This window comes from Mandrillus leucophaeus, unplaced genomic scaffold (genome assembly GCF_000951045.1).
Source record: "Mandrillus leucophaeus isolate KB7577 unplaced genomic scaffold, Mleu.le_1.0 Scaffold123, whole genome shotgun sequence".
In the NCBI taxonomy this organism is placed as follows: Eukaryota; Metazoa; Chordata; class Mammalia; order Primates; family Cercopithecidae; genus Mandrillus; species Mandrillus leucophaeus.
Genome location: NW_012100654.1, coordinates 6,150,716 through 6,172,924, shown reverse-complemented (window position 1 = coordinate 6,172,924; position 22,209 = coordinate 6,150,716). Strand labels below are relative to the sequence as shown.

The 22,209-nt window shown below is 38.8% G+C and overlaps 1 protein-coding gene across 2 annotated transcripts in view; it reads left to right on the top strand.

Moving 5' to 3' along the window:
• STXBP5L (syntaxin binding protein 5-like) overlaps positions 1 to 22,209 on the top strand; it is a 503,509-nt gene that overhangs the window by 121,171 nt on the left and 360,129 nt on the right. For both annotated transcript variants that reach the window (XM_011971605.1, XM_011971604.1), the window contains exons 4-5: positions 363 to 444; positions 4,100 to 4,200. In XM_011971605.1, coding sequence (XP_011826995.1) covers positions 363 to 444; positions 4,100 to 4,200 — 183 coding nt within the window. The remainder of the gene's footprint in view (positions 1 to 362; positions 445 to 4,099; positions 4,201 to 22,209) is intronic.

Below are 22,209 nucleotides of genomic sequence, written 5' to 3'. Positions count from 1 at the left end.
TGACTTAATTATGTCAAATTATTGACTCATTTTGAATTTATTTTAGTGAAAAAAGTGTTTAATCAATTAAAATATCTTAAATGAAATGAGGTGTATCTGGATTCCCAATTCTTTTTTAACTTCATGGAAAAAGCTGCTGTCTTTCAAATTCCTTACTGTCATTCTATTTTTCAAATTGTTGGAGTATTAAACATCTGAGCTATACAATTTAACTTACATCTACTAAGAGTAAGATTTTTCAACTATTTATAAAAATAAGGGAAACTAAAAAGCAAAACATCTGATGCTAAATAAGTTATTTTCTTTACTCATTAATATTGGTGCTAATTAAATGTTAGAATCCTTGACTTTTATTATATTAGACTCGGGAGACCTGGTGTTGATTGCTATTGCCAACATGAAAGTGGCGCAGCTGTCCTACAGCTCCAATTTTTGATCAATGAGGTAAGGATTATTTTTGGACTACTTAAATCACACACTCCCCCACTACACAGTGAATCAGTTAATGTAATTTTTAAATACTGTGATTTTAAATGCTTAAATATATATGCACTCAATATTACTTCTGATTACATTTTTCACAAAAGACTGTACTCCTGTATTGGTTTATTTATTAAATTCTAAAGAAAAAAGATTGTATATATCATATTCTGTTATTGTTACTATATAGCATAATTTAGTTTAATTATTTAAATTTTTTTAAAAATCCTAATGTCCTTTGATTGCTTCACTGGCCACTAATTTTTTTTTCTATCCACTCACTTCCCACCAACTTAAATTTTTTAACCAAGGCCTAACTTCATGTTTTATCTTTATCTTCCCTGAAATGATCTTTTTGCTTATATACATATTGGCCCTTTTATCTGTATATATCTCCAAATGCATCTGTTGGAATAGATACACATTTGTATTTATTTTGTGTCCATAGCTATTATGGGAATTAGCTCTCTACTTTATCTACATTTTTATAAAATTATGGTGATAAGGAACTCTCTGAAAACAAAATATGTATTTATGAAGCTCAGAGAGGTTGCAGATATTACATTAGTAGAAGGCTACTTGAGGCTTTCTTGAATCAGATTTTTATAGTGGAAATTAGAGTCTTCTAGAGCTTATTTTATATTAAGTGAGCCAGTCAATGCAAAAGTGCTTTAAAAGTTTGTGCCATGCCAAATGCAGGCACTTAGAAAATTGAATTCAGTGCCTCGGAAAAAAAAGTTTGGTTATTCTTTCACGGCATGACAATGATCTTTCATTCAGTGTCTGCATATATTTGCATATATCTATATCTGTATATCTTCCTAAGAACTTACATTGTAAATGTGGGTAAAATGTCTCATAGAACTTCATATCAGAGATAACCCGAGGCAAGAAAGATATTGGCAAATGCTCACTTTTCACTTCTCTTGGCTCAAAATCTTTCTCAGAAGACTGTGAGATCCTCTTTATTGACAAACCTAGCATATTTCAAATGTAGGCACACTTGCTGTGGGGTACTGAAATGAGAAAGGAAGGTAAAGAAAACATTTGAAAAATATTTCGTTGTAATAACTGCTCATTATTATCTAGAATGTCAGGCGTCTTGAGGTCTCAGTGCTACTCTGTAGTTCCTTGTTGAGGGATCTCAGCTGTTTGCCTTCTGCATGGATATACACTTACAGGCATAATTTGTTTCCATGTGATTTGTATTGGATCTGATCCCTTGAGATTTGTCTTCCAGGTCCTAAGTTTGCCCCTGTGGTACATAACTAAGAATAAATAAAGACAAGCCTTCAACCTCCTTGCCTTGTTCACATCATTTATCCTGAACTACTCGCCCTGTGTACCTCACACAAAGTTTCTGTATCTTTTCCCAACTTCCCAGTTTCTGACCTGACTGGTTTTTCTATTCTTAGTTTTAAATATTTTTACAGATCTTTATAGTGCTTTTGGTAGGTTCACTTTGTTTTTATAAATGAACCTGGACACTCTGCTGATGTGCTTACTTTCACGTATCTGTCTCTGTTGGTGCTGTTAGGCTTAGTGGTATCGCTCACTTCCCTCCAATGATAAGTCACATCTCAGTTTTATCACAGAATTAAGAATGCTGGCTGGGCGCAGTGGCTGACGCTTGTAATCCTAGAACTTTGGGAAACTGAGGCAGGTGGATTACGAGGTTAAGAGATCAAGACCATCTGGGCCAAAATGGTGAAACCCTGTCTCTACTAAAAATACAAAAATTAGCTGGGCATGATGGCACACGCCTGTTGTCCCAGGTACCCGGGATGCTGAGGCAGGAGAATTGCTTGAACCTGGGAGGCAGAGGCTGCAGTGAGCTAAGACTGCACCACTGCACTCCAGCCTGGCAACAGAGCAAGACTCCATCTCAAAAAAAAAAAAAAAAAAAAAAATTACTGCGTTCCTCACTAGAATTATTTAGGTATTACACTAAGATATTATTGAATATATGCTACTTTAATTCCATTTTGCCTTTGGCATGTTATATCTTCTGTATAGCATGTAACTATCTCTTGTAGAGCATGTTTTATTGTTGTTACATATCATGTTCTATCCTCACCCTATCTCAGGTGAACTTCCACCTCTCTGGGAAATGAGACCAGTATACTGTATCTCAAAAAAATCAATTGTAGCTCATCAAATGCTTTCAAGGAATCCTAATAGATTTCTAGTTGGTTTATAGGAAGCATATGTACAGTATACAAATAAAACAGGCAAACAAACACAAAAATTCTCAAAGCATATATAGAATACCTCCTATTTCATGGCAGGAAATTATCTGAGTTCATGTTAAGATATATATATCAATATATACATCTTTGAACATGTATATAGGTAATTAGATACAAATATGCAAATCATATAAATTTCTAAATATTTTCGTGAATATGATCTTTGATTATGTTTCTATTTTTATAAAGTCATTCCTCTCTGAGACTAAAATCACTCATACCCAATATGAAGAGACCCATCATAGGATACATGAACATTTTTTTTGGCTTAGAAATTGTTACAGAAGGGCATTTAGATTCCTATCTTCTCTCTTCTAATTCAGAAAGAAGAAATAAATGCTAGCGATTTCAATATAGTTCTTCCTAGCATCTAATTGGGATATCTGTGATTGATACTGTAAACTATGAGAGATTACTTCTAACAAAGTACTTTGGAAAATATAAAAAGCCTTTCAGGTATCTCAGGACAACCAAGGTTCTGAAAGATCACTCTTAGAGAACACATTTAATGCTCTGGATTTAGGATCCATTAATGGATAAGCATCGACATTTTCAGCTGGTCAACTGTCATTATGGTAAAAGTTCTAACATTTTTAAATGATCTGATTTAACCCAGTAAATAAGTAGTTTAAGCATATAAGCAAAGTCATACAAACAGTTATTATCTGTCCATATGCTTTCTGCCACATTAAGAGGTAGAAAATATCCTATTGTATGTGAAATAGGATTCATTTGTATTTGGCGGTGCTGTATAAAAAGAATCTTAGTATAATTTTATAGTTATACTAAATTCTAGTTGGAGAAATGTTTTCTTTTATTATGGATATTTTCCTTTACTGTTGATGAAGCTTCTTAGACTATAAGAAGCAAATTAAATTATACCAAATATACTTTTCAGGAAGAATATACACTTTCCAAATATACAGAAAATTCTTGCACAGGAGAATTTTTATATGACCTGTATTCAATTTTGTAAGACTGCATTGAATATTTGCTTCTCTGTAAGGCTATATAGTATATGTGTAAATAGTAGAAACAAAAACATCCCTAAACTATTTTTTCCCAAAGAAAAACCTTTAATGATCATAATGATGCTATAATAATTAATCCTCTCTATTGGTAAATAAATATTCCTTAAGCTAGTCTTTCTGACCGTCGAAATGCAGTGGGTCAGTTGCCTCTTCTACTTTCAGCATTCTTACCCTTCCTGATTGAAGTTTATGCACCTATCCTTCCTGATATTTCTGGGTTATATAGACGCAAGTAACTCTTCAGATAGTAAAAAAATTGAGTAAATTAGCTTGTTTGTGCTTCACAAAAACCCTTAATTAAGTAAATCACACACTTACTTTATCTTTTTTTTGTTCTAGGGTGCCTTGGTCAGTGCAAGTTCAGATGATACACTTCATTTGTGGAACCTTAGACAAAAAAGGCCAGCCATTCTCCATTCTCTTAAATTTAACCGAGAACGGTAAGAACCTATGGATTAAACAATTTCTTAATGTACAACAAAATTATTTCCTGAGGAAGTCTTTGTTAACTTGACAGGTTTTTTCCCTCATAATCTCAACAGCTAGAAGTAATTTAATGTTTATGCTTACTTTCATAGTGGTTTCTTTTTTGTAGAAAATGCATAATTGATATAGATCCAGTCACCTACTAATGCAATGTTTATTAGCTTAAGGAACTTTTGGGCTGAAATTATGGGATTTTCTATGTATAGAATCATATTATCTTCAAAGAGAGATAGTTTGACTTCCTTTCTTCCTATTAATATTTACAAGCTTTTTATTTCTTTCTCTTGCATGATTGCTCTGCCTAGGACTTCCAGTACTATGTTAACTAGGAATGGTGAGAGATGGTATCCTTGTCTTGTTTTGGTTTTCAAGGGGAATGCTTCCAGCTTTTGCCCATTCAGTATGATGTTGGCTATGGGTTTGTCATAGATGGCTCTTGTTATTTTGAAATATGTTCCTTCAATGTCTAGTTCATTGAGGGTTTTTGACATGAAGGACATCGAATTGTACCAGAAGCCTTTTCTGCATCTATTGAGATAGTCATGTGGTTTTTGTTTTCAATTCTGTTTATATAGTAAATCACATTTATTTATTTGTGATTATTAAACCAACCTTGCATCCCAGGATAAAGCCTGCTTGAGTGTGATTGATTAACTTTTTCATGTGCTGCAGGATTCAGTTTGCTAGTATTTTGTTGAGAATTTTTACATCTGTGTTCATCAAGGATATTGGCCTGAAGATTTTTTTGTTGTATTTCTGCAGGTTTTGGTATCAGGATGAAGCTGGCCTCATAGGATGAGTCAGAGAGGAGTTCCTCCTCCTCAATTTTTTAGAGTAGTTTCAGTTAGAATGGTACAAGCTATTCTTTATGCATCTGGTGGAATTTGGCTGTGAATCATTCTTGTCCTGGGTCCTTTATGGTTGGTAGGCTTTTTATTACTGATTTAATTTTGGAACTCTTTATTGATCTGTCCAGGGATTCAATTTCTCCCTAGCTCAATCTTGGGAGTTTGTATGTTTCCAGGAATATATTCATTTCTTTTAGGTTTTCTAGTCTGTGTGCATAGAGGTGTTCATAGCAGTCTCTGAGGGTTTTTTATATTTCTGTGGGGCTGGTGGTAATGTCTTTTTTGGCGCTTATGATTGTTTATATGGATCTTCTCTCTTCTTCTCTTTATTAGCTTAGCTAGTGGTCTATCATATTTCTTATGTCAAAAAATCAACTCTTGTACTCATTGATCTTTTGTATGTTTTTTTGCATCTTAGTTTCCTTCATTTCAGCTCTGATTTTAGTTATTTCTTGTCTTTTGCTAGCTTTGGGTTTGTTTTGTATTGTTTCTCTAGTTTCTCTAGGTGTAATGTTTGGTTGCTAATTTGAGATTTTATGAATTTTTGATGTGGACCTTTAGCACTATAAACTTTCCTCTTAGCACTACTTTAGCTGTGTCCTAGAGATTCTGGTATGTTTTCTTGGTTCTCAGTAGTTTCAGAGAATTTCCTGATGTCTGCCATAATTTCATTGTTTACCCAAAGGTTAGGACCAGGTTGTTTAATTTCCATCCAATTGTATGGTTTTGAGTGATTTTCTTAGTATTTATTTTTATTTTTATTGCATTATGGCCTGAGAGTATGGTTGGTCTGGTTTCATTTTTTTTAGATTCTCTGAGGATTGTTTTATGTCCAATTGTGTGGTTGATTTTAGAGCGTGTGCTATGTGCAGATGAGAAGACAGTATATTCTGTTCCTTTTGGGTAGAGCATTTTGTAGACGTCTAATAGTTCCATTTGGTCAAGTGTTAAGTTTAGATCCTGGAAATCTTTGTTAATTTTCTGACTGGATGGTCTATCTAAAAACCGTCAGTAGGGTGTTGAAGTCTCCCACTATTATTGTTGGGAATCTAAGTCTCTTCGTAGGTCTCTGAGAACTTGCTTTATGAATCTGAGTGCTCCTGTGTTGGGTGCATATATATTTAGGAAAGTTAGGTATTCTTGTTGAATTGAACCCTTTACCATTATGTAATGTCCTTCCATGTCTTTTTTGATCTTTGTTGGTTTAAAGTATGCTTTGTCTGAAATTAGAATAGCAACCCCTGCTTTTTTCTGTTTTCCATTTGCTTGTTAGATTTTCCTTTATCCCTTTACATTGAGCCTATGGGTGTCATTACATGTAAGATGGGCCTCTTGAAGACAGCATACCATTCAGTCCTGCTTCTTTATACAGCTTGCCACTCCGTGACTTTTAATCGGAGAATTTAGCCCATTTACATTCAAGTTTAATATTGGTATGTGTGGATTTGATCCTTTCATCATGTTTCTAGCTGGCTATTGTGCAGACTTGTTCATGTGGTTGCTTTATAGGATCAATAGTTTTTATACCTAAGTGTGTTTTTGTAGTAGCTTGTAACAGTCTTCGCTTTCCATATTTAGTACTCCTTTCAGGACTTCTTGTAAGGCAGGTCTGGTGGTCATGAATTCCCTTAGCATTTGCTTATCTGGAAAGGATCTAATTTCTATGAGGCTTATGAAGCTCAGTTTGGCTGGATATGAAATTCTTGCTTGGAAATTGTTTTCTTTAAAAAGGCTGAATATAGACCCCTAATTTCTTCTGGCTTGTAAGGTTTCTATTGAAAGGTCCTCTGTTAGCCTAATGGGGTTTCCTTTGTAGGTGACTTGCTTCTTCTCTCCAGCTGCCTTTCACTTTTTCTCTTTTATTTTAGCCTTGGAGAATCTGAAGATTATGTGTCTTGGCCATGGTCTTTTGTGTAGTACCTCACATTGGTACTGAATTTGTATTTTGGCCTCTCTAGTGAGGCTGGGGATGTTTTCATGGATGATATTCTGAAATATATTTTCCAAGTTGCTTGCTCTCTCCTTATCTCTTTCAGGGACACCAATGAATTGTAGATTTGGTCTCTTTACATAATCCCTTATTTTTTTAGTGTTTTGTTCATTTTTTTTCTCTGACCAAGTTAGTTCAGAGAACCAGTTATTGAGCTCTCAGATTCTTTCCTGAACTTGGTCTATTATTTTGTTGATACTTACAATTACCTTATGAAATTCTTGTAGTGTGTTTTCCACTCTATCAGATCAGTTTGAGTCTTTTTTTTTTTTTTTTTGAGACGGAGTCTCTCTCTGTTGCCCAGGTTGAAGTGCAGTGGCACAATCTTGGTTCACTGCAACCTCCGCCTCTCTGGTTCTAGCGATTCTCCTGCCTCAGCTTCCTGAGTAGCTGGGACTACAGGTGCACAGCACCATGCCTGGCTAATTTTTGTATTTTTAGTAGATGGGCTTTCACCATCTTGGCCAGGATGGTCAATCTCATGACCTCATGATCCATCTGCCTTGGCCTCCCAAAGTGCTGGGATTACAGGCATGAGTCACCACACCCGGCTGAGTATTTCTTATAATGGTCATTTCATCTATCAGTTCTTGTATCATTTTATTATAATCCTTAGATTCCTTGTATTGGGTTTCCACTTTCTCCTGAATCTTCATGATCTTCATTTCTATCTAGATTCTGAATTCTATTTCTGCTATTTCAGTCTGGTTAAGAATTCTTGCTGGGGAACTAGTGTGATTTTTTGTGCGAAAGGAGGCACTCTGGATTTTTGAGTTGCCAGAGTTGTTGTGCTGGGTCTGTGTGGGCTGATTTTCCATCAACTGTGGTGTAATTTGAGTATAGTCAGTTGACTTCCTTTCTGGATGTTTTCAGAGGACTGAGACTTTATGCAGGACATTTATTTGTAGCTGAGTTCTTGTCCTTGGTTTCACAGGGAGGTAGATATATTAGCAAAATGATTTTGATGTTGAAAAATATTTTTGGGTTGTGATCCAGTAGATGCCACTTAAGCATAATGAGCATTAGGCAAGCTTTGCTCAGCAATGTGGCACCTCTATTTCTTCTCAACTGTAGTCTCTTAGTGTTCTGAAAGTGGGCTCCTCTCCCACTTGAGTGCTGGCTACATGTCATTTCTTGGTACTCCCAGGCTGCACACCACAGCCCTGGGGCAAGCTCAGGTTTTATGTTCCTTACCTTGCTTGGAGACAACAGGGGAAGGAAACTTGCCAAGGTCAGTGACTGTGGCTGAGGACCTTTCACTTGTCTCTTGGGGCTCTACCCTAGAGAAATGCAGAGCTGCTGACAGTGCAGTCAGCCTGGTGTGAGGTGGCTGTATTATGGGCCCAAGCTTGGGGGGCACTGCCTGGTGATGAGCAGGGGGGATGGAGGGCTCATGGGGGAGACAGACTAGCCTCTTCTCCTTAGGGCAGCTGCAGTTTGTTCAAGGTGTAGTTAAAGCATTCAGATCTTTGCTGCTTTCTCAGTCTGAGGTTGATATGGTGGGCGGTGGGGGACAGAGAAATGTTGGGTAGAGAAGGGTGGTGTCCCTGGCAAGGGCTTCACCCTCAGGCCTTTGCCTGTGAACCTATGTGAGAACAGGCACTACTGTTTTGCTCCCAAATGTTGTATTTTCCAAGACCACTCTGGCCTGCCATGCCCCCATCCTGTGCCCATATAAACCTGAGAGACCTTAGCGGGCATGACACACACAAGTGGCTGAACATCAAAAGGAGCAGAAGAGCACACTGACAGACACCAGCAGACACAGGCAGGCCATCAAGGTGGGACGACGCAGAATTCATTTGGGGCTGGACTCCAGGGAAAGGCCACCTTCCCACTCCACCTCACCTTTTGTTCCCCATCCACCTCACTGAGGGCTACCTCCACCACTCAATAAAACTTTGCACCCATCCTCCAAGCCCACTTGTCATCTGATTTTTCTGGTATACTAGGGCAAGAATCTGGGATACAGAAAGCCCTCTGTCCTTGCCATAAGGCAGAGGGTCTAATTGAGCTGATTAACATAAGCCACCTGCAGACAGCAAAACTGGAAGAGCCCACTGTAACAGCCCACTGTAACACACACCCACTGGAGCTTTGGGAGCTGTAAGCACTCAACCCTAGACACTGCCATGGGGTCAAAGCCCCAAAGCACTCCCCATGATCTGCCCATCTGCATACTACCCCATAGGGGTTTGAGCAGCAGGGCACAGAAGAAGCAAGCCACACCGCTGTCGCATGTACTGTGATGGGGATAAAGGAACATTCCTCCTGTTTCAAGGGCAGAAAGGGTAGTATCACTGCAGTGGCAGTGGTAGAGGGGCTTTCAGTTGCCTCTGGGAGCTCTATCTGAGGGAACACAGAACATTGTTACTGAGGATGTTCACCCGAGGGGGTGGTGCCTGCACTGCTGGCCTGAGCTGGGGGCCCTGCTTGGTGAAGAGGAGGGGCTGGAAGGTTCACAAAGAGGAGACTGGGCTTGTCTCTTTATAGTGACTGTGTTATGCTAGCAGTGTGAATAAAGTCCTCAGGCTCTTTGTTTCATCTGTAGTCCAAGGGCAGCAAGGCAGAACTGCTGCCAAGGCAGTAGCAGAGAGGCTTTTGCTTCCTTCTGGGAGCCCCGCCCCAGGGAAACACAAAGCCACCAGCAGTGGGAATGTTCAGCTGAGGATGAGGCAGCTGTTCTGCTGTCCCAACCCAGGGACCCTGCGTGGTGAAGAGTTGGGAGTGAGAACTCACAGGGAAGACAGACTGGGCTACTCTCTGTACTGTGGCTTCAATGTGGTGTAGGTTCCAGTGTAACAACCAGGCCCTTTGTTCCTTCCCCAGCCTGAGGGCAGTAAGTGCAGTACCACTGCAGCTGCTATGGTAGAAGGGCTGTGGGTTGTCTCTGGGATTTCCTCCTCAGTGAAATGGAGAGCTGCCACCTACTGAAGTGCTCAGGCAGGGCAGGGTGATTGTGCTGGGAGCCCAGGTCAAGAGACACTACCCAGTGAAGAGTAGTGGAGGCATGTGGACAAGTCTGGCTGCTTTTCCATAAAGTGGCTGTGTTGTGCTAGAGGTTTCTATCGGTCCCCAACCACTATAATTCCTCTCAGTCTCGGGTAACAGGAGCAAGGGCTGCAGGGCAGCAAAAATTGTGGATTACTTGCTTCTTCTGTGAGCTCTGTCCCAGAAAAGCACAGAGCTGCTACTAGCCTGAGAGCTTAGGTGGGGGGTGGCTGGAGACCCCAGTAGGGAGCCACTGCCCAGAGAAGCATAACAGGGTTGGGGACTCATGTAGAAAACAGTTTGCTGCTTTTCTGTAAGGTGGCTGCACTGTGCGAGGGGTTGATGGTAGTCCCTAATCACTGTGTACCCTCCTGATCTTGAGAGCATCAGGAGGGAAGGTTGTAGAGCAACAAACAAGGTGGCCTGCCTCTCCCTCTGAGAGCTCTGTCCCAGGGAAGTGGAGAGCTGGTAGTGGCCCAAGAGCCCAGTGTGGGGTGACTGAGGTTCTAGGTCAGGAGGCCTTGCTCAGTGAGAAGTAGCAGGGATAGGGGTACATGTGGAAAACAGTCTGGCTACTTTTCCTTAAGGTGGCTGCCTTGTACTGGGTGTCTACATTGCCCCTAATCACTGCATACCCTCCCCAGCCTGAGGTCACACAGGAGGGAGGGTTGTGGATGTGGTCTGCCTCTCCCTCTGGGAGCTTGTCCCAGAAAAGCACAGAGCTGCTCCTGATCTGAGAATTCTGGTAGGACTATGGTGGTCTCACTAGTGTCCCAGGCCGGTGGGCCTTGTTACTCTTCAGCCACATGAATTCAGCCCCTTTCCTGGGGATGTGTGAGGGAGCCTGGCCTCCTCCATTGCTAGAGCTGCAGCTGCTGGTGTTGAGGTGCCTGGGGATCCAATACTCCTCGGAGTCTGGAGGCCCTGGTTGCGGGGATCATGAGAAATGGGAGCCCGAGTCCAAGGATGCAAAGGTCCATGGCAAAAGTGTGAAACCCTGGGGACTGTCACTCACTCACTGTTCCCTGTGGTGCAGGGACTTCCCTGGCTCCATGCCACTTTTGGATGGGCAATTGTCCTGTCTTGCTCTTCTCTGTTCACTGTGGGTGATGCTGTTTCCCTGATAAATCCCCATGTTTCCACCTGGATGTTCTGGTTGAAGAGCTAGCGTCCATTCACCACTGTTTTTTCTCTCCATGAGAGTGGTGCTCATTAACCACTTCTAGTCAGCTATCTTGCCCCAAATCTCTGTACTTAGTCTTTTTTTTTTTTTTAATGAGGAAGGGAATTTATATTTTAGATATTTCTGAAACTAGATAGGACTTATTTCTTTAGTCCTAATTTTGGTTATTTTAGTTTAAAATAAGTAATGTAGCAGAAATTTCAAGAATACCGAAAAAATTTAAGATCAGTAAAGAGTTGTTATACTATTTATTTTTCTTTACCAGTAAAATATTACCCATTTAGATTACCATATTGATTTTATCTTTCTCTCTGCTGGTAAGATTTTTCTTCTAATATGTTGAGTAGATTTGACTGTATAGTTTTATGTGGTTGGACAGAGTGTTTTTATTTCTCCCTCACAATTGGAATATTGAAGGAAATGTTCTGGCCCCTTTTATGGCCTTTTTGGGAGGAAGAATTGATTAGTGGTGGTGATTTCCAATTGTAATTTTATTATCTCAACTGAATTAGATTAATTGGTAGAAATATGAAAGAGCAAGCTGACAGATTTGAGATAAGTTTCAATCACAGGAACTTTGAAAATGTTTTAATGCTTACATTAAAGATAAATGTGATATTTATCTCTTAAGAAAGATACATACATATTGTCATGTAAGTTGAGAATATTCATTACGATCATAACTTATTGTAGGAGATGAAATTATCAAAGTATGGTGAATGGGAGGTTCAGGTCATTTAGGATAATTTAATCAAGCATCTTTTGGGACAGTCTCCAAAACATCTGATATTAGCCATATAATTATGTAAATTTTCTAAGTATGCTTATGTTTATGCTAAATGTGTTTTGGTTTATAGAATTTATACTATAAATTTGAGCTTATTTTATTAAGGCAGCTACAGTCTTTAGTCTTACAATGTTTGAAGGCAGCAACCAGTCTTAGATTGTTAAGTAATAGGCTTTTATTATTATTATTACTATTATTGGAGTATTGTTATTGGAGACAGGGTCCCACTCTGCCTCCCAGGCTGGAGTGCAATGGTGTGATCATAGCTCACTGCAGCCTCAAACTCCTGGGCTCAAGCAGTCCTCCTTCCTCAGCCTCCTTAAGTGCTGGGACTATGGGCATGTGCTACCATGCCCAGCTATTTGTTTTTTAAAGTAGAGATGGTTTCTTACTATGCTTTTTTTGAGACAGGGTCTCACTTGTCACCTAAGCTGGAGTACAGTAGCATGAGCATGGCTCACTACAACCTTGAATTCCTAGGCTTGAGCAGTCCTCCCACCTTAGCCTCCTGAGGTGTGCACTATGATGCCTGGCTAATGTTAATTTTTTTTTTTTTGGCAGAGGCAGAGTCTCTCCATGTTGCCCAGGCTGGTTTCAAATTCCCAGGCTCAATCTCTCCTCCCACCTTAGCCTCCTGATTAGCTGGACCATAGGTGTGCACTACGATGCCTGGCTAATTTTTAATTTTTGTTGTTGTTTTTTTTTTTTTTTTTTTTGTAGAGACAGAGTCTCTCCATGTTGCACAGACTGGTTTCAAATTCCTGGGCTCAAGCAATCCTCCCACCTTAGCCTCCCAAAGTGCTGGGATTAGAGGCATGAGCCACTGTGCTTGGCCTGGGGTTCTCACTGTGTTGCCTAGGCTAGACTTGAACTACTGGGCTCAAGCTATCCTCCTGTCTTGGCCTCACAAAGTATTAGGATTACAAGTATGAACCATTGCATCTGGTAAGGCTTATATATTCTGTTTCTGGTGGATGATCCTTGGACTTCTTACAAATACAATTTTAAACCTAAATAAGGAAGAAAAAAAAGTCTTGATTTTTGTAATGCATGATCTTAGTAGTGAATAAAATAAAACACTCATATTTTAGGCGTAGCAGTCCTTGCTATCACAATCATAAATGTATGTAATACTGGAGAAAGCATAGCATTGTTTTATATGGCTTTTGAGTGAAATTCAAATGTAGGCTATGACATATAGACCCTTAAATTATCTGTACTTATGTATATTTAATTTTTCTTACTCTAGTGTTCTGCTACTTATTATCAGAGAATTTCTGAAAAATATTAGTTAAACTGGCAGGAAGCAATATTTTGTTGAAAACTCTATAATTTATGAGATCTCTGGCAAACTTGATCCATCTGAATTGACTTTTGCAGACCCAATTTATAACCCACATTTAAAATATTATTTTATAAAGGCAATTTGAATTGGCTTTGATTCTTTTCAAAGTGTTGCATAACTAATACATTTACTGGGTTTGACATTCAAAAGGTACAACAGTATATACAATAAAGGATCTTTCTTCTATTCCTGTCCTCTGGACACTTACTTAGTTCCCCTCAGCAGAGCTAAACAGTGTAATTAATTTATTGTTTCTTTATAGACATTCATTATGTACATATATAAGCAAATACAATATGTAACATAATTTTATTTCTTATACATACATAAGCAAAATAGAAAATCATATATTTTCATATATAGAGGGAATATCGTATTTTTTTGGTTAAACAAATTAGCAAGACCTTTAAACAAATTAGCGAGGTCTTTATAACATAAAGAGGGAAAAAAGCAAGACACAAAATATACATATATATTTATATATATTTTATATACACACAATATATTGTTAAACAAATTAGCAAGATCATTAGAGTATATTATAAAGAAGGAAGAAAGCAAGACACAAAACTGTATAACATGCTACATAAAATGAAAATAAATAAACTACAGCTAAATGCAAATGGATGAAACTCATAAATACGTTGCTGAGCAAAAGAAGCTGAAAGCAAACAACTGCATATATATTATTCCATTTTTATATGCGTCAAAAAACAGGCAAATTATACTATGTTAATGTAGCATGTTATACAGTTTTGTGTCTTGCTTTTTTCCCTCTTTATAATATATTCTAAAGGATCACTCTTTATATAGACTCTCCCCTATTTTTTCGTTTGTGTGTAAATTTTACTGAATCATCAGGAAACTGTTTAAATCTTAAGTGTATACCTTGAAATAACTTTGCCGTTGTATAACAAACACCTAAGTCAAGATACAGAAACTTACTAGAATCACAGAAACTCCCCTATGTTACCTTCCAGTCACTTACCCCCAAGTATCCTAATTTCCAACTCTATAGATTAATTTTGCCTGTTTTTGACATGTATAAAAATGGAATACTGTATATGTAGTTGCTTGCTTTTGGATTCCTTTGCTCAGCACTGTATTTATGAGTTTTATCCATGTTGCATTTAGCTGTAGTTTACTTATTTTCATTGTTATGTAGTATTCTGTTTCATGAATATTCCACAATTTGATTAACCATTCCATTTTAGTTCTTTTTCTTAAACTTAACTTTTGCATTTCTATTTTTTGTAACATTTATTTCTTTAGAAAATATATCAATAATTTGGTATAATTATAAAGAATATTATTTTTTGATTCTCTTTACATCTCTTTTTGTCTGTCTCTCATTCTCTCTCTCTATCACTCTCTCTATCTTCCAAATACACACTATAGCCTGACTCATCATATTGTTTTGTGTCTCCCAGGTAGCATAGCACCTTCCTCTTTTATGTATTTATTTTTGTTGTTGTTGTTGTTTTAATTTTTTCTTATTATACTTTAAATTCTGGGATACATGTGCAGAAAGTGCAGGTTTGTTACATAAGTATACATGTGCCATGGTGGTTTGCTGTACCCATCAATCCGTCGTCTACATTAGGTATTTCTCCTAATGCTATCCCCTCCCCTAGACCCCCATCCCCCAACAGGCCTGGTGTGTGACATTCCCCTCCCTGTGTCCATGTGTTCTCATTGTTCAACTCCCATTTATGAGTGAGAATATGCAGTGTTTGGTTTTCTGTTCTTGTCTTAGTTTGCTGAGAATCATGGTTTCCAGCTTCATCCATGTCCCTGCAAAGGACATGAACTAATCCTTTTTTATAGCTGCATAGTATTCCATGGTGTACATGTGCCACATTTGCTTTATCCAGGCCATCATTGATGGGCATTTGGGTTGGTTGCAAGTCTTTGCTATTGTAAACAGTGCTGCAATAAACATACATGTGCATATGTCTTTATAGTAGAATGATTTATAATCCTTTGGGTATATACCCAGTAATGGGATTGCTGAGTCAAATGGTATTTCTGATTCTAGATCCTTGAGGAATCACCACACTGTCTTCCACAATGGTTGAACTAATTTACACTCCCACCAGCAGTGTAAAAGTGTTCCTATTTCTCCACATCCTCTCCAGCATCTGTTGTTTCCTGACTTTTTAATCATAACCATTCTAACTGGCATGAGATAGTATCTCATTGTGGTTTTGATTTGCATTTCTCTAATGACTGGTGATGATGAGCTGTTTTTCGTATGTTTGTTGGCTACATAAATGTCTTCTTTTGAGGAGTGTCTGTTCATATCCTTCACCCACATTTTGATGGGGTTGTTTATTTCCTTGTACATTTGTTTAAGTTCTTTGTAGATTCTAGATATTAGCCTTTGTCAGATGAATAGATTGCAAAAAATGTTCTCCCATTCTGAAGGTTGCCTGTTCACTCTGATGATAATTTCTTTTGTTGTGCAGAATCTCTGTAGTTTAGTTAGATCCCATTTGTCAATTTTACCTTTTGTTGCCATTGCTTTTGGTGTTTCGGTCATGAAGTCTTTGCCCATGCCTAAGTCCTGAATGATATTGCATAGTTTTTCTTCTAGGATTTTTATGGTTTTAGGTCTTACCTTTAAGTCTTTAATCCATCTTGAGTTAATCTTTGTGTAAGGTGTAAGGAAGGGGTCCAGTTTCAGTTTTCAGGATGTGGCTAGCCAGTTTTCCCAACACCATTTATTAAATAGAGAATCCTTTCCTCATTGCTTGTTTTAGTCAGGTTTGTCAAAGATCATAATGGTTGTAATGTGTGGTGTTATCTCTGAGGCCTCTGTTGTGTTTCATTGGTCTGTATATCTGTTTTGTTATGAATACTATGGTGTTTTGGTTACTGTAGCCTTGTAGTATAGTTTGAAGTCAGGTAGTATGGTGCCTCCAGCTTTGTTCCTTTTGCTTAGGATTGTCTTGGCTATGTGGGTTCTTTTATGGTTCCATGTGAAATTTAAAGTAGTTTTTTTCTAATTCTGTGAAGAGTGTCAATGGTAGCTTGTTGGGGATAGTATTGAATCTATAAATTACTTTGGGCAGTATGGCCATTTTCACAATATTGATTCTTCCTATCCATGAGCATGGAATGTTTTTCCATTTGTTTGTGTCCTCTCTTATTTCCTTGAGCAGTGTTTTGTAGCTCTCCTTGAAGAGGTCCTTCACATCCCTTGTAAGTTGTATTCCTAGGCATTTAATTCTCTTAGTAGCAATGGTGAATGGGAGTTCAGGATTTGGCTGTTTGTCTATTATCGGTGTATAGGAATACTTGTGATTTTTGCACATTGATTTTGTATTCTGAGACTTTGTTGAAGTTGTTTATCAGCTTAAGGAGATTTGGGGCTGAGATTATGGCGTTTTCTAAATATACAATCATGTCATCTGCAAACAAAGACAATTTGACTTTCCCTCTTCCTATTTGAATGCCCTTTATTTCTTTCTCTTGCCTGATTGCCCTGGCTAGAACTTCCAATACTATGTTGAATAGGAGTGCTGATAGAGGGCATCCTTTTCATATGCCAGTTTTCAAAGGGAGTGCTTCCAGGTTTTGCCCATTCAGTATGATATTGGCTGTGGGTTTGTCATAAATAGCTCTTATTATTTTGAGATACGTTCCATCAGTACCTAGTTTATTGAGTGGTTTTAGCATGAAAGGGTGTCAAATTTTGTCGAAGGCCTTTTCTGCATCTATTGAGATAATCATGTGGTTTTTGTCATTTGGTTCTGCTTATGTGATGGATTATGTTTATTGATTTGCATATGTTGAACCAGCCTTGCTTCCGAGGGATGAAACCGACTCGATGTTGGTGGATAAGCTTTTTGATGTGCTGCTGGACTTGGTTTGCCAGTATTTTATTGAGGATTTTTGCACTGATGTTCGTCAGGGATATTGGCCTGACATTTTCCTTTTTTGTTGTGTCTCTGCCAGGTTTTGGTATCAGGCTGAAGCTGGCCTCATAAAATGAGTTAGGGAGGAGTCCCTCTTTTTCTATTGTTTGGAATAGTTTCAGAAGAAATGTTACCAGCTCCTCTTTGTACCTCTGGTAGAATTCAACTGTGAATTCATGTTGACCTGGACTGTTTTTGGTTGTTAGGCTATTAATTTCTGCCTCAATTTCAGAACTTGTTACTGGTGTATTCAGGGATTCAACTTCTTCCTAGTTTAGACTTGGGAAGGTGTATGTGTTCAGGAATTTATCCATTTCTTCCAGATTTTCTAGTTTATTTGCACAGAGGTGTTTATAGTATTCTCTGATGGTAGTTTGTATTTCTGTGTGATCAGTGGTGATATACACTTTATCATTTTTACTGCATCTATTTGATTCTTCTCTCTGTTCTTATTTATTACTCTAGCTAGTGGTCTATTTATTTTGTTGATCTTTTCAAAAAACCAGTTCCTGAATTTATGGATTGTTTTTGAAGGGTTTTTCATGTCTCTATCTCCTTCAGTTCTACTCTGATCTTAGTTATTTCTTGACTTCTACTAGCTTTTGTATATGTTTGCTCTTGCTTCTCTAGTTCTTTTAACTGTGATATTAGGGTATTGGTTTCAGATCTTTCCCACTTTCTTCTGTGGGCATTTAGTGCTATAAATTTCCATCTAAACACTGCTTTAGCTGTGTCCCAGATATTCTGGTACGTTGTGTATCTTTGTTCTCATTGGTTTCAAAGAACGTCTTTATTTCTGCCTTAATTTTGTTATTTACCCAGTAGTCATTCAGGAGCATATTGTTCAGTTTCCATGTAGTTATGTGGTTTTGAGTGAGTTTCTTAACCCTGAGTTCTAATTTGATTGCACTGTGGTCTGAGAGACTGTTTGTTATGATTTCTGTTCTTTTGCATTTGCTGAGGAGTGTTTTACTTCCAGTTGTATGGCCAATTTTAAAATAAGTGTGATGTGGTGCTGCAGTGAAAGCATATTCTCTTGATTTGGGGTGGTGAGTTCTGTAGATGTCTATTAGGTCCACTTGGTTGAGAGCTGAGATCAAGTCCTGAACATCTTTGTTAATTTTTTGTCTCATTGATCTGTCTAATATTGATAGTGGGGTGTTAAAGTCTCCCACTATTATTGTGTGGGAGTCTAAGTCTCTTTGTAGGTCTCTAAGAACTTGCGTAATGAATCTGGGTGCTCCTGTATATGGTGCAAGTATATTTAGGATAGTTAGCTCTTCTTGTTGCATTGATCCCTTTACCATTATGTAATGACCTTCTTTGTCTCTTTTGATCTTTGTTGGTTTAAAGTCTGTTTTATCAGAGACTGGGATTGCAACCCCTGCTTTATTTTGCTTTCCATTTGCTTGGTAAATATTCCTCCGTCCCTTTATTTTGAGTCTATGTGTGTCTGTGCATATGAGATGGGTCTCCTGAATACAACACACTGATAGGCCTTGACTCTTTATCCAATTTGCCAGTCTGTGTCTTTTAATCAGGGCATTTAGCCTGTTTACAATTAAGGTTAATATTGTTATGTGTGAATTTGATCCTGTCATTATGATGCTAGCTGGTTATTTTTCCCGTTAGTTGATGCAGTTTCTTTGTAGAGTCGATGGTCTTTACAATTTGGTATGTTTTTGCAGTTGCTGGTACCAGTTGTTCCTTTTCATGTTTAGTGCTTCCTTCAGGAGCTCTTGTAAGGCAGACCTGGTGTTGACAAAATCTCTAAGCATTTGCTTGTCTGTAAAGGATTTTATTTCCCTTTGCTTATGAAGCTTAGTTTGGCTGGATATGAAATTCTGGGTTGAAAACTCTTCTCTTTAATAATGTTGAATATTCCCCCCCCCACACACACTGTCTTCTGGCTTGTAGGGTTTCTGCAGAAATATCCGCTGTTAGTCTGATGGGCTTCCCTTTGTGGCTAACCTGACATTTTTTCCTTCATTTTAACCTTGGTGAATCTGACGATTATGTGTCTTGGGGTTGCTTTTCTCAAGGAGTATCTTTGTGGTGTTGTGTGTATTTCCTGAATTTGAATGTTGGCCTGGGCCTGTCTTGCTAGGTTGGGGAAGTTCTCCTGGGTAATATCCTGAAGAGTGTTTTCCAACTTTGTTCCATTCTCTCCATCACTTTCAGGTATACCAGTCAAACATAGGTTAGGTCTTTTCACATAGTCCCATATTTCTTGGAGGCTTTGTTCATTCCTTTTCATTCTTTTCTTTTCTAATCTTGTCTTCACGCTGTATTTCATAAGTTGATTTTCAGTCTTGATTTTCATTCTTTCTTCCGCCTGATTGATTTGGCTGTTGATACATGTGTATGCTTCAAAAACTTCTCGTTCAGTGTTTTTCAGCTCCATCAGGTCATTTATGTTCTTCTCTAAATTGGTTAATCTAGTTAGCAATGCATCTAACTTTTTTTCTAGGTTCTTAGTTTCCTTGCATTGGGTTAGAACATGCTGCTTTAGCTCGCGGGAGTTTTTTATTGCCTACCTTCTGAAGCCTACTTCTGTCAAATTCATTCCCCATGCAGTTTTGTTCCCTTGCTGGCGAGGAGTTGTGATCCTTTGGAGGAGAAGAGTTGTTCTGGTTCTTGGAATGTTCAGCCTTTTTGCGCTGGTTTCTCCCCATCTTTGTGGATTTATCTACCTTTGGTCTTTGATGTTGGTGACCTTTGGATGGGGTTTTGGTGTGGATGTCCTTTTTGTTGATGTTGATACTATTCCTTTCTGTTAGTTTTCTTTCTAATAGTCAGGCTGTCTGCTGCAGGTCTGCTGGTGTTTGCTGGAGGTCTACTCCAGACTGTTTGCTTGGGTATCACCAGTGGATGCTATAGAACAGCAAAGATTGCTGCCTGTTTCTTTTTCTGTAAGCTTCATCCCAAAGGGGCACCCGTCAGATGCCAGCCAGTGCTCTCCTGTATGAGGTGTCTGTCGACCCCTGCTAGGAGGTGTTGCCCAGTTGAGGAGGCAGTCTGTTCCTTAGCAAAGCTCGAGCACTGTGCTGGGAGATATCTATTCAGAGCTAGCAACCAGGAATGTTTAAGTCTGCTGAAGCTGTGCTCACACCCGCCCCTTCCTCCAGCTGCTCTGTCCCAGGGCGATGGGAGTTTTATCTATAAGCCCCTGACTGGGGCTGCTGCCTGTCTTTCAGAGAGGCCCTGCCCAGAGAGGAGGAATTTAGAGAGGTAGTCTGGCTATAGCACCTTTGTGGAGCTGCGGTGGGCTCCATCCAAGTGGAACTTCCTGGCGGCTTTGTTTACACTGTCAGCAGAAAACCACCTACTCAAGCCTCAGTAATGGTGGACGCCCCTCCTCCGACAAAGATGGCATGTTTCAGATCGACCTCAGACTGCTGTGTTGACAGCAAGAGTTTCAAGCCAGTAGATCTTAGCTTGCTGTGCTCCGTGGGGTTGGGATCCACTGAGCTAGACCACTTGGATCCCTGGCTTCAGCCCACTTTCCAGGGGATTGAATGGTTCTGTCTCACTGGCATTCCAGGTGCCACTGAGGTATGAAAATCAACTCCTGCAGCTTGCTCGGTGTCTACTCAAATGGCTGCCCTGTTTTGCTCTTGAAACCTAGTCTGCAGGTTGTGAAGAATGTGGAAGGTGTAGTATCTGAGCCGGAATGCAGTGTTCCTCACAGCACAGTCCCTCACGGCTTCCCTTGACTGAAGGAGGGAGTTCCTCAACCCCTTGAACTTCCTGGGTGAGACAACCCCCCACGCTGCTTCTGCTCGTCCTCGATGGTCTGCACCCACTGTCTAACCAGTCCCAGTGAAATGAACTGGATACGTCTGTTCGAAATACATAAATTATTCGCCTTCTGTGTTGATCTCACTTGGAGCTGCAGACCGGAGCTGTTCCTATTTGGCCATCTTGCCAGCCGCCCTTGCATTTCTATTTAAGTTTAAGAAATGGCTTGAAAAATTCCACAAACACCCTTGTGAGATTTTGATTAGAACTACCTTGAATCTATAGATAATTTTCGGGAGAACTGACATGGCTATGGGAGATGGCAATATTGACTCTCTGTCATTGACAATGACAACAGTGATTCATTCAATCTGTGGACATATGTTATATTCCTTTGTTTGCTTAGAGTCTTTGCTTTCCCCAAGTAACATTTATAGATTTTTTTGTAGAGGTGTTCCACATTCTTTTAGGTTTTGTCTTAAATATTTGATTTTTAAAAAATTTTCAACTTTTAGACACAGAGGATGCATGGGCATGTTTATTACATGGACATATTGTGTGATGCTGAGGTTTGGACTGTGGATCCTGTCACCCAGGTGGTGAGCATAGTACCAAATAGGTAGTTTTTCCATCTAGTATGTAGTTTGCCTTCCTCCATCTTCTAGCAGTTCATAGTGTCCATTTTTCCAATGTTTATGTCCATGTGTGCTCAATGTTTAGCTCCTACTTTTAAGTGAGAACATGTAGTATTGTTTTCTGTTCCTGCATTAATTCTTTTAGGATTATTGCCGCTAGCTGAATTTTTGTTGCTGCAAAGGTCGTGATTTTATTTTATTTTTTATGGCTGCATAGTATTCTATGGTGTATATGTACCACATTTTCTTTATCTGATCCACTATTGATGGGCACCTGGGTTGATTCCATGTCCTTGCTATTATGAATAGTGCTGTACTAAACATATGAGGGCAGATGACTTTTTGGTAGAATGATTTCTTTTCCTTTGGGTGTATACCTAGTAATGGGATTGCTGGATCAAATGTTAGCTCTGCTTTAAGTTCTTTGAGAAATATTTGATATTTTTAATGCTTTTGTAAATGGTACTTATATATACATATTTTATAATATATTCATACATATTTATACATTATATAAACACAC